The sequence below is a fragment of the Neocloeon triangulifer genome, unplaced genomic scaffold (assembly GCF_031216515.1).
Source record: "Neocloeon triangulifer isolate White Clay Creek 2 clone unplaced genomic scaffold, ASM3121651v1 ptg000012l, whole genome shotgun sequence".
Classification (NCBI taxonomy): Eukaryota; Metazoa; Arthropoda; class Insecta; order Ephemeroptera; family Baetidae; genus Neocloeon; species Neocloeon triangulifer.
In genome coordinates, this window is record NW_026775554.1 from 19,699,188 (window position 1) to 19,709,761 (window position 10,574).

General features: G+C 33.5%; 2 protein-coding genes across 5 annotated transcripts; both read right to left on the reverse strand.

The window, feature by feature from the left end:
* Window positions 1-324: 324 nt before the first annotated feature.
* Window positions 325-4,826, reverse strand: LOC132197337 (uncharacterized). The gene is made up of 24 exons (XM_059620570.1): window positions 4,730-4,826; window positions 4,215-4,272; window positions 4,047-4,159; window positions 3,848-3,978; window positions 3,301-3,781; window positions 3,208-3,243; window positions 3,112-3,145; window positions 2,989-3,053; window positions 2,628-2,939; window positions 2,505-2,570; window positions 2,408-2,450; window positions 2,266-2,342; window positions 2,111-2,207; window positions 1,782-2,008; window positions 1,650-1,728; window positions 1,550-1,599; window positions 1,462-1,497; window positions 1,288-1,408; window positions 1,132-1,241; window positions 1,011-1,070; window positions 923-956; window positions 764-834; window positions 598-703; window positions 325-542 (listed from the first exon to the last, which is right to left on the reverse strand). The coding sequence occupies exons 1-24, from the start codon at window positions 4,775-4,777 to the stop codon at window positions 325-327; spliced, it is 2,673 nt and encodes an 890-aa protein (XP_059476553.1). The 5' UTR covers window positions 4,778-4,826.
* Window positions 4,827-5,806: 980 nt separating this feature from the next.
* LOC132197103 (uncharacterized) lies at window positions 5,807-10,116 on the reverse strand. Of its 4 annotated transcripts, none has more exons than XM_059620174.1 (24): window positions 10,063-10,116; window positions 9,967-10,009; window positions 9,522-9,619; window positions 9,320-9,474; window positions 9,094-9,277; window positions 9,001-9,036; window positions 8,903-8,936; window positions 8,773-8,837; window positions 8,402-8,713; window positions 8,276-8,341; window positions 8,160-8,202; window positions 8,021-8,097; window positions 7,868-7,964; window positions 7,300-7,526; window positions 7,166-7,244; window positions 7,063-7,112; window positions 6,978-7,013; window positions 6,799-6,919; window positions 6,643-6,752; window positions 6,526-6,585; window positions 6,432-6,465; window positions 6,311-6,381; window positions 6,150-6,255; window positions 5,807-6,094 (listed from the first exon to the last, which is right to left on the reverse strand). In XM_059620174.1, the coding sequence occupies exons 1-24, from the start codon at window positions 10,108-10,110 to the stop codon at window positions 5,871-5,873; spliced, it is 2,376 nt and encodes a 791-aa protein (XP_059476157.1). In that variant the 5' UTR covers window positions 10,111-10,116; the 3' UTR covers window positions 5,807-5,870. The 4 variants fall into 4 exon arrangements, with proteins under 4 accessions (XP_059476157.1, XP_059476156.1, XP_059476155.1 ...); XM_059620173.1 differs by having other exon boundaries at window positions 9,094-9,265; window positions 9,952-10,009; XM_059620172.1 differs by having other exon boundaries at window positions 9,952-10,009.
* Window positions 10,117-10,574: the final 458 nt, after the last annotated feature.

Here is a 10,574-nt window from a genome sequence, read left to right on the forward strand (position 1 = left end):
CCAGATTTTATTTCTTTATTTTCCTTCCTTGCTTTTACGGCTCCTCTCTTATCTGGTGCACACAAAAAAAAAACAGGACATGTATTTAAGTGGATATATAGATACTATTTTTATAGCTATATAAAATTTTGCCCGGAAAACATCAGAATTTTAAAAATTTTTTAGATGAAATAAAAATGGCTGTTTTATTTTTCATAAAAATAAAAGACGCATGGAGGTAAGTTTGGAAATTTGAACTTTATAATTCAATTAATCTCTAACCAATTATTTTTTTTTTCAAATAATCAAATTAGATACGAATCCTAATTAAAAATGCATTTCTCGCTACTTGCAAAGCACATATTCAATTCTCGTTTCTTGCCACGTCATCAACTCCATTGTACTCCCTTTGTAGACGTAGCCGGTGTAACTCACGTCGTTGTCCACTACGCTGGCGTAACCGCTCACACTGAATGGTATCGAGGACGTGCACCAACGCGGATTGTCCAGACTGCCGTTCCTGGTCAAAGCAACCCATGTCCATTTTACAGCATCAGGGTGCGCTAAGGAAATATGAGCATAATTAAAATGTTAAAATCACCGTTTTTGTTGAATTACTTGTAGTACATGTTGACCAAATGCAATTTATTTCCCCCGCGTTTTCCAGCCACGCCAATTTAAGTCCGTAAGAATTGCAAAATTTGTAGCCCTCTGAGGGATACATCTGCAAGAAAAGTCACTTTTAATTTTCTTCAAAACTTTTTGTTATACTATTTCTGTATACTTGAAAGTCAGAAAAGAGATACCTCCTCCAACAACAGGCACCAACGTAACCTCCAGGTATGGTAGTGTTCCCTATGAGACAAAATAATATTATTAAGTGGAATTATATTTATTTTATTTCATATCAAATTATTTAAAGTCAATATAAATTCCAAATTACATGGTGCATTATCAAATGCCGCCTTTAAAGTCTCCTACAAATTAAGAAAAATTAAGAATTTCCCATCCAATTTCCAAGTTTCCCATACATTTACAACGCCTTCTGGTATATCAGGACACAAAGCAGGTGGTGGAAGCTGTACTTTTTCCTAAAACATATAGACGTGTTAAAAAAAAGATAGTAGCTGGGAATTTTCCAGAATAAATTACAATCGGTGTTTGATTGTCCACGGCCGAAATGACGCTGTTCAACACATCTGGGGCTTTATCTTTTGTGCACTGGATCATTTGCGCCGCCTTGTCGCACTCGTCCATACCAGCTAATTTCTCCATGTTTTAATTTCAACTTTGTAATTTACTTCGTACTTGTTGATTGTTCACACTCATCCTTGTAATCCATGTTTTTCTTCAATTCTGCCAAATTTCCGGAAGACATTTTTTCCAAAATATCCAATACTTGGCTATCGACAAACTTTCCATTCACAAACTTGAAAAAAATGCTTTAATTTAAATTAAATTATTTTTAATTAATGATTTCACCAATCCTGAATTCTCCCCGAGACATTTCATAAAACACTAATAATACAACAATTATTATTTTTCTTCCCCTCTAGAATTGGAACCACACCTTTATACGCAGGTCAATAGATGCCAGGTTGAGCAAACCATCGATTTCAGCTGATCAATTATTTTATTAATTTTTATTTTCAATTATCCATACTCCATACCTTGACTAACGTTGTAAGCCATTGCACACTCGCTTCTAATCGCTGTTCCTCCAGTTGAGGCATTTGAGGAATCTCTTGCCTGAAAAATTTTAAATATTTTACCTGAATCATAATAAAAAAAATCCCGTGTGCCTCGCAAATGTATCGGAGTTCCGTAGTCTCGTCATAATCGGATAGAAGTACATGAGTGGCGTTGACGTAAGCGGCCAAGGCGTTTTGATTTTTGCCTGAGTTGTCCGGCTGGCCAGGCATCCAAACTGCTTCTTTCCGCAGAAGCCGCTTTGCAGTGCAATAGCCGTATGTTCCTTCACAACCCATGTCTGAACCGGACGTCCAAAAGTTATCATTGGTCCCAGTCGCTATACAAAAACAAATTTTCAAAATAAAAAATTCATCTCCTATAAAAATTTATCATTTTTGCAGTGCCTTAAGGATTAATTTATGCACTCGATTATAAGTACCTTTCGCTGAAGCGATTAGTGATTTGTATTTGTAGTCGTATTCAAGACTTAGCAGATTCATTCCCAATTCACAACATGCTTGAATCGCATCTTCGAACTTTGTTTGAAAAAGAAAATTTAAATTAGTGTATTAAAAATTTCTTCTTGACTTTTACCGTCTTGGTTATGCCATTAAAACTGAATAAAAATTTTCTTCCCTGGTATGCGTACCAAGTTCCATGTAGAAGAGGCTCTAATAATTTGAATGTACAGAGCGGAACAATTGCATAAAAATATAAAAGATAAAAAAATTCTTACTGCTTAAATATTGTCCTTTTGGGTCGCTTGTAAAAAGTGATTGCTATATAATTTAATTATTATTGAAGTAGAAAAATATTTAAATAATTTTCAAAACGTTTTTCGCGCAGGTTATGTTTGGACAAACAGGCGCCGAGCATGCAGGCGCGGGAGTTGTCGGACCCTTAATTGAGTTATGAAAATGTTTCATTGTAAAATTTCAATCATTTTTTCCCAGCACCTGACAAGCAAAGTATGATGAATCGTTACACATTTTGTTGAAAAATTGAGAGCTAGTGGCGTTGAATTGGAGGCATTTTTGCTCGTCTATGATATTCGGAAGCAGGATAGATTTTTCCACGCCTGTCGTTCCATTTTTTGAGCACCACGAAACCTGACTAGAGTTCATCTTGAAGGCGGACGTCCAGTAAGTTTTTGTAATATTGAACGAATTGAGTGATGCAGCGAAGCAATCCAGTTTGCTTTGAGATTCAAAAACCAAAGGGTCCATTCCGATTTGGCCACATTTTATAAAATTTTCGTTCCATGATACCTATGTAATTTATTCAGAAACAAAATACAACACATTAAAAGCTACAAACCAGCGATTTCCCTAGTAAAAATTGCTGCTGGCAGGACTGAATCCAAATGCCATAAATATCAGGATCTTTAACATATATATTTTTATATATCGTGATCTTAAAAACCTAAATAATTAATTTTACCGTTAAGAGTTCCGTCAGAGTTGAAAAAGGATTGCTGTTCACATTTTAGAGTATTTTTTATTAGTTTCAAATTTTTTTATTTTTAATTTAAATTACGTTAGACTGGACATTTGTTTGACATGTTGGGTAGATCTGCAGTTATTTAAAAACGTTTGATTAAAAAGTGCCTCAAATGAAGAAAGTATTTACTTCAGGAACTTGAGTTGTTGTTGTAGTGGTAATTGTAGTTGTTGACGAAGCAGTTGTTGTTGTTGACGTTGACAAAGTAGTTGTTGATGGTGTTGATGTTGACGAAGCAGTTGTTTTTGGTGTTGATGTTGACGAAGCAGTTGTTTTTGGTGTTGATGTTGACGAAGCAGTTGTTTGAGTTGTTGTTGGTGTTGATATTGATGAAGCAGTTGTCAAAGTGGACAAGACAGTTGAAGTTTTTGTTGTTGATGCAGTTGTTATCGTTGACACGGCAATTGCTGTGCTTGTTATTGATGAAGGAATTGTTGTTGACATAGTTGAAATTGCTTCTGTTGATGTAGTTGATGAAGGTTGACTTGTCGAAGAGTCACTGGTGCTGCTCATCGACTGACTAATTTGATTATTTGCATTATTTTGTAGAGTTGAAATCGGCAAAGTTGAATCGGTGACTGAAACTCCCTGCGTTGTTGATTCAGAAAGGCTGTTCAAGTTTTTGTTTGAAATTATTTTAGAGTAATGAGGATTGAAATCTGCAAATTAATATTACTTTGCTGAACTCAAGGAGGGCTCCGTTTCACCACTGGATTCAGTCGTTTCCACCTCCGAATTCACGTTGATTGTGGAGGTCATATTTTCATTTTCCGTTGACGCTTCTTTTGATGGTTTGTAGGATGGAGTCTTATTAAAAAAAATATTTTAAAACAGCAAAGATAAATTATTAAACATTATTAATTTTTTAAACTGACTTTGAATGAAGTAGTGGCATTGGCATGTGTTTGCTTATTTTTGTTGAAAGGGTCTGTGCAAGTTCTTTGTCCGCAGCACTTTATAATTCTTAACCGTTTTGAATTTCTGCTCACTAAAATAGCTTTTAGTGTAAAAAAAGGTCAAGGTAAACTTGATAGGTTTTGTACGCGTATGGGGGGACCTCGTCCTGATACCAGCAGCATCCACGTCAGAATATTCAAGTGCCTAATATTTTACATTCTTGTAATTCATTATTAAAGTTTCTGAGACGATAGTCCTTCATTAATCTACGCTTTATTTTAATTCTAGTAGATATTTTTTAAATGTAAACTTTTACAAACAAGTTAATGCTACGTTTAAATTTCATAAAGGTTTTTTTATATAAAATAACCTTCATAAGGTAAACAAAAATATATCTTTGCAAATTTACCTTTATGTTAATTTTATCGTTATAGTTTGTTTCATTATTGCTTGATGCTTACATAATTATGTGTTAATTTGCAAATACGAAATTAAAAACTTCGATCAAAGCTATTAAGATTTGAAAAAATCCACACAAAAAATTTAATTTGTCTAAAATCGACAAAAGTGATATTTTTTGTAATATTAATTTTAATATAAATTTCTTTTACAATTATGAAGATTCAAGTAAAAAAGTTTTGGGGATTCGGATTGTTCTTACTGAATTGATGATAATAATGGAAAAGAGCAGTTGCAAGCACACCTTCATGTTCGTTCTGTCAGTGCGCGGTGTTTGTTGTAGGTTTTTGCAAAAGTTAATAATCTCTCCATCAGCTGGAATTTCCATGCAATTCAATGCGTTTTATTTTTCATCGTCTAGTTCATTATTATATGGGTGGGGAATTCCTGATATTGAGTTTTGTTCATTTCTCTCAATACTCTCACTGCACATCAACTTGCTCTTCCACATCCCATTAGAAGTCACTGTATATTATGGTTATGTGTTTTTGGTAGGCCATGGTTGGTCAATTTCCCAAATCTCAATTATGTGCGGCCAGTGTGAAATCCGCGGTTCTGTTACCGTGCGATTAACAACCTCTGAATCTTGATAACGCTATCCTTCGTAAGAAAACTCACAAAAACAATGTAACTTTTAAAGTAAAAATTCATATCTGTATAAAAGATTAAAATTGCATTCACAAATTCCTTTTTTTTACAGATTGGGAGACAAAAACTAATAAAAATGATTCACTAAACTAAATTTATTTACCTTGCGTCGCAATCAAAGAACTGGTGGCTACAGCTCGCCTGTTTTCTACAATAGAGGATTTTCACTGGATCAGAAATTTTCAGTGGGTTTCAAACGTTAAAGAATTCCTAGATTTGGCGACATTTGATGTACTGAAAGGAAAATATTAACAGAAAAAAATGGTCAACATTTCTGAATTTAAATATGTGTACATGGGTATTTTTATCATTTTCATTACTGGGTAAAAACACGAGTCGACGAGTCAATTAAATTTTCAAATAATAATATTTTTGCCGTAATTGATCTTCACTCACGTTATATTGATTTATTTAATAAAAAAATTAATAAAACACAAAGACAATAACATTATGTCAGTTGTGGATAAAAAAATTAAGATTTGAGAAAAATTAATTATTATGTTTCTAAGTAGTATATAGGAATAAAGAATAAAAAAACATGAAAACACTATCAAATACATCAAATTTAAATGGTTTAAAAAAAATTATTAAAATATAAAATAAAATGACCACACTAGAAAAATATCGGCAAATTATTTTATTCACTCCAATTATTGACAAAATTAAACAATCTCAGATTTATTTCATCCAATTCGCTAGCCGTTTCTGCAAAGTGCGTATTCAACGCTCGTTTCGTCCCAGGTCTTCAACTCGGAAACATTTCCTTTAAAGACGAAAGCGTTGTAACTCGTGTTACTTTCCGTCAATTTTGTGAAGCCGCTCAGACTGAATGGTGTCGAGGACGTGCACCACCGTGGATTGTCCGGACTGCCCTTCCTCGTCGCGGCAACCCACGTCCACTTGTTAATACCTTGGTATTCTGAGGGAACAATAATTTAATGCTTAAATTGAGTTTTCTTTCTTAATTTAAGTACGTCCAACACAAGTAGATCTAAAGCAGCCTATAAGTCCTGAATTGTCAAGAGTCGCCAGCCGGAGTCCGTAAGTGTTGCAAAATGGATAGGCGTCTGCGAGAGTCATCTGAATAAATTCGATTTTCAATCTTCCTAGCACACATGATTTTTTTCAACTGTACTTGAAAGTCCGAAACAAGAAATCTGACCCAACAACATGCAGTAAAGTAGCCCCCAGGTATAGACGTGTTGACTAAAAATATTGCAAATTAAATAATTTATTCACTTAAGTTCCAAAATTACGCCCAGCTGAAGCAAACATTTGCTTCAAAGTAGCCTGAATGAATTTAAAATAATTAAAAAAATTAAATTCCAGTTACGGAAATTATTTTCCTACATTTACAACGCCTGCTGCGATGCCAGGACACATAGCCGGTGGCGGAAGTTCTACTTTTTCCTAGAAATTCAAATTAAAAAAAAGAAAGCTGGAAATTTTTCATGCAAAATAAAATACAATTGGCGTTTGATTGTCCACGGCCGAAATGACGCTGTTCAAAACGTCCGGGGCTTTTTCTTTTGTGCACTGAATCATTTGTGCTGCTTTGTCGCACTCGTCCATTCCAGCTAATATCTCCATGTTTTAATTTCAATTTGATAATTTTATTCCTACTTGTCGATTGTTCACACTCATCCTTGGAATTCATGTTTTTCTTCAACTCGTCCAAATTTCCGGAAGCCATTTTTTCCAAAATAGCCAACACTTGGCCATCCACAAACTTCCCATTCACGAACTGCGAAAAATTTGTTTTTATTTTAAACTAACTATTTTAATTAAATAAATAAATTCACCAGGCCTGAATTCTCCCCGAGACATTTCATAAAACACTAAAAATAATACAATTATTTTTTTCTTTTCGCAAATTTAACCAAGCACCTTTATACGCAGGTCAATAGATTTCAAGTCGAGTAAACCATCAATTTCGGCTGATTACATAATTTTTTACAATATTTTATTTTTATCTTTGAAATGATCATGCCTTGACTGACGTTGTACGCCATTGCACACTCGCTTCTGATCGCTGCGCCTCCAGTTGATGCATTTGAGGAATCTCTTGCCTGAATTTTTTTTTTACAATTTTACAAGAATTGCAATACACATTTTCCACTATGCCTCGCAAATGTATCTTAATTTAGCGTTCTCATCAAAGTCGGACAGAAGCACGTGAGTGGCGTTGACGTAAGCGGCCAAGGCGTGTTGACTTTTGCCCAAGTTGTCTGGCTGTCCAGGCATCCAAATTGCTTCTTTTCTCAAAAGTCGCTTTGCAGTGCAGTAGCCGTACTTCCCCTCACAACCGATGTCAGAACCAGACGTCCAAAAATTTCCAATAGATGCTGTCGCTGCATATTTCAACAATTTTCATTAATTTAAGTAATCCTGAAAAATTATACAATTAAAACTGCTTAAAGCTTTTTAGTTTTACTTAATTTTTTGATTAAGTAAAATTTAATTGATATTATTTTAATTTTATTCTTTACTTCTTAATTACATTTACTGATAATATAAAGAAATATCATCATGAAAAATAATTTATTTTTCCCTTAAGCCAGTTTTTAATTTTTAATTTGAAATTTCATTTTTAACCTTTTACCTAATAATGTAAGGGTTCGATAAATATTTTTACAATGAATTTGCAGTCTAATTTTTAAATTAATTTATCGTGAGCTAGGATTTTATTTACCTTTGCCAGTAGCTAAAATTGATTTGTACTTGTAATCATACTCGAGACTGAGGAGGCTCATTCCCAACTCGCAACATGCTTGAATCGCTTCTTTGAACTTTGGAAAAAGAAATGAAATATCCAAGAATATTTATAAAATTATTTCAATTCTACCGTCTTTGTCACGTTGCTAAAACTGATAAGAAATTGTCTTCCTTGATATGTGTACCAAGTACCGTGTACAAGTGGCTCTAGAAATACAGTGCAATGTAATTTATTCTCTTCTTTTTAAATTTCTAAAAAAAATTCGTACTGCTTAAAAATTGTCCATTGGTGTCGGTTGTGAAAAGAGTTTGCTGATTTTATGACAAAATTTTGAATTGAAAATTATTAAAACTGCAATAATTTTTATTTTATTTTACTTCTTACATTTTTCACGCAAGTCACATTTGGACAAACAGGCGCCGAACATGCAGGAGCAGGAGTTGTTGGACCCTGGATCGAGTAAAGAAAATTATTCATTTGTGAAACTTATAATTATTTTTTCAACAATACCTGACAAGCAAAATATGACGAGTCGTTACACAGTTTGTTGGAAAACTGAGAGTTATTAGCGTTGAATTGGAAGCATTTTTGCTCGTCGGTTATTTCCGGAAGAATGATAGATTTTTCTACTCCTTTCGATCCGTCTTTTGAGCACCAGGACACCTGACTAGGATTTTCTTTGAAAGCGGATGTCCAGAAAGTTTTTGTTATGTTGAACGAATTGAGTGATTTCGAGAAACATTCCAGTTTGCTTGGTTTGTCAAAGAGCAAAGACTCCATTCCAATTTGGTGGCATTTCATCAAATTTTCTTGCCATGAAACCTTTTTTTAACAATGTTTCAAAATGAGATATTACAAAAATTTAAACAAAATTTTTAAACCAGCTTTTTCCCTAATAAAATTTGCTGCTCGCAGGACTGAATCCAAAAACCGTAACCATCAGGATCTAAAGTTTGTTTATTATCTTTTGTTGTGCACCTATTTTTTTTTTTAATGAATTTCATTTTGTACCATTTAGAGATCCGTCTGAATTAAAAAGTGAGCTCTGAGTAAAATTTTTGACGTTATATAAAATCCTTTGTAATAAAAATAATTAAAATATTAATTACATTAGACTGGATATTTGTTTCACAGGTGGGGTAGATCTGCGATATTTTAAAGTGTTTTTAAGAACACGCCTTTTAAATCAATTTAAAATTTACCTCAGGAACTTTAGTTGTAGTTGAAGCAGTTGTTGTTGTCGTCGTCGAAGATTCGGTTGTGCTACTCATCAGTTGACTAATTTGATTATTTGTGCTATTTTGTTGTTGTGATGGAGTTGAAGTCCCTAAAGTTGAATCTGTGATTGAAACTTCCAAAGGCGCACCAGACAAACTATTCAAATTTCTGTTTGGATTTATTAAAAACTTAAAATATCTTAAAAATTACTCCGCTAAACTCTTGGTGGGTTCCGTCGTTTCAACAACTGAGTCGGTCGTTTCTGATACTCCAACTTCAGTTGTTTCTTCATTAATTGGTGTTGTTAAATCTTTGCCTGTGTTTGCTTTCGACGACATCCCTTTTGATGATTTTGTGGTGGCAATCTTTATTTAAAAATAAGTCACATTTGCATTTTTCCGATCAAATTAACCTTCAGTGCAGTGAAGTTTTCATTTCTATTGGAATATCCACTGCAGGTACCAAGGCCGCAGCAGTTTATTATATTTTTCCGGGAATGGCTACTTTTGGCTGAGGATTAACCGGTAGTGAGAAACAGATGTATTTAATTTTTCAGATATTTCACCAGAGCAAATTTTCTCCCATTTAAAATAATTTAAAAATAATTTATTTGTTTTTACTGTGAAATTATGAACCACATTTTTATACCTTTGTTATTCCAATTTTTAAGAACGAAGCCCCCTCGAATTGTGATTAAAAATTTTTACGTTAAATAAAAATGTGAATAACAAAGATTGACAGACACAAATTGTTTTTAAATGGGAGAAAAATGCATCTAATGCAAAAGTGCATCCGCCGAGTGTGATTAGCGATTATATAAATTAATTATTATTAATTCTAACCCGTAAGAACCCTACTTTTCCTAAAACCGGCGGCATCAACGTCAGAATATTTAATCGCCTAAAATATTTTTATGTGTAGTAAATTTATGATTAAAATTATGTGCGATTTACCAAGCTGATTGCAATAACAGAGACAAGCACTTGCAAGCACACCTTCATATTCACACTGCCAATAACACTGAGCGCTGGCATATCGTTGTTTTGTAGGCATGGAATTTCCAATTCATATGAAGGGAAATTCCAGGCATTTTTTTTTTTTCAAATTTTTAACTTCTAAATTTTGAATGAAATTTAACAAATAATTTTCTGCAAGGTCGACGATAATGTTTGTAAGTAACAAATTAAAATTAATAACTTCAAATATTTAATGTAATCCTCAACTCCTTTCCGTTCCAAAATTTTAATTGCGAAATTCAACTGCGAATATGAAAAATATTTGACACAAAGCACTATTTCAAAAAAAAATTTTGATGACTTCCTTCGTCCATATTGCAGGGAAACCCATATGTTTTTGGTAAGATAGATTATGGCAAAAGCGTTGACAGAACACACGGATATTGCTTATGAAAAACAAGAGCGGGTGTAAAAATTCTACCATTTCACACCTCGTGAATAACTTATTC

Excerpts from the sequence above, each read along its gene's own strand:
- LOC132197337 (XM_059620570.1), bottom strand. The coding sequence starts at position 4,777 with ATGAAGGTGTGCTTGCAACTGCTCTTTTCCATTATTATCATCAATTCA. Across the intron at positions 1,729-1,781 it reads AACTCCGATACATTTGCGAG|GCAAGAGATTCCTCAAATGC; the intron begins GCACACGGGATT and ends AAAATTTTTCAG. Across the intron at positions 1,242-1,287 it reads TGAGTGTGAACAATCAACAA|CTGGTATGGACGAGTGCGAC; the intron begins GTACGAAGTAAA and ends TGGAGAAATTAG.
- LOC132197103 (XM_059620172.1), bottom strand. The coding sequence starts at position 10,110 with ATGAAGGTGTGCTTGCAAGTGCTTGTCTCTGTTATTGCAATCAGCTTG. Across the intron at positions 7,965-8,020 it reads TTAGCAACGTGACAAAGACG|TTCAAAGAAGCGATTCAAGC; the intron begins GTAGAATTGAAA and ends CTTTTTCCAAAG. Across the intron at positions 7,527-7,867 it reads AATTTTAGCTACTGGCAAAG|CGACAGCATCTATTGGAAAT; the intron begins GTAAATAAAATC and ends TGAAATATGCAG.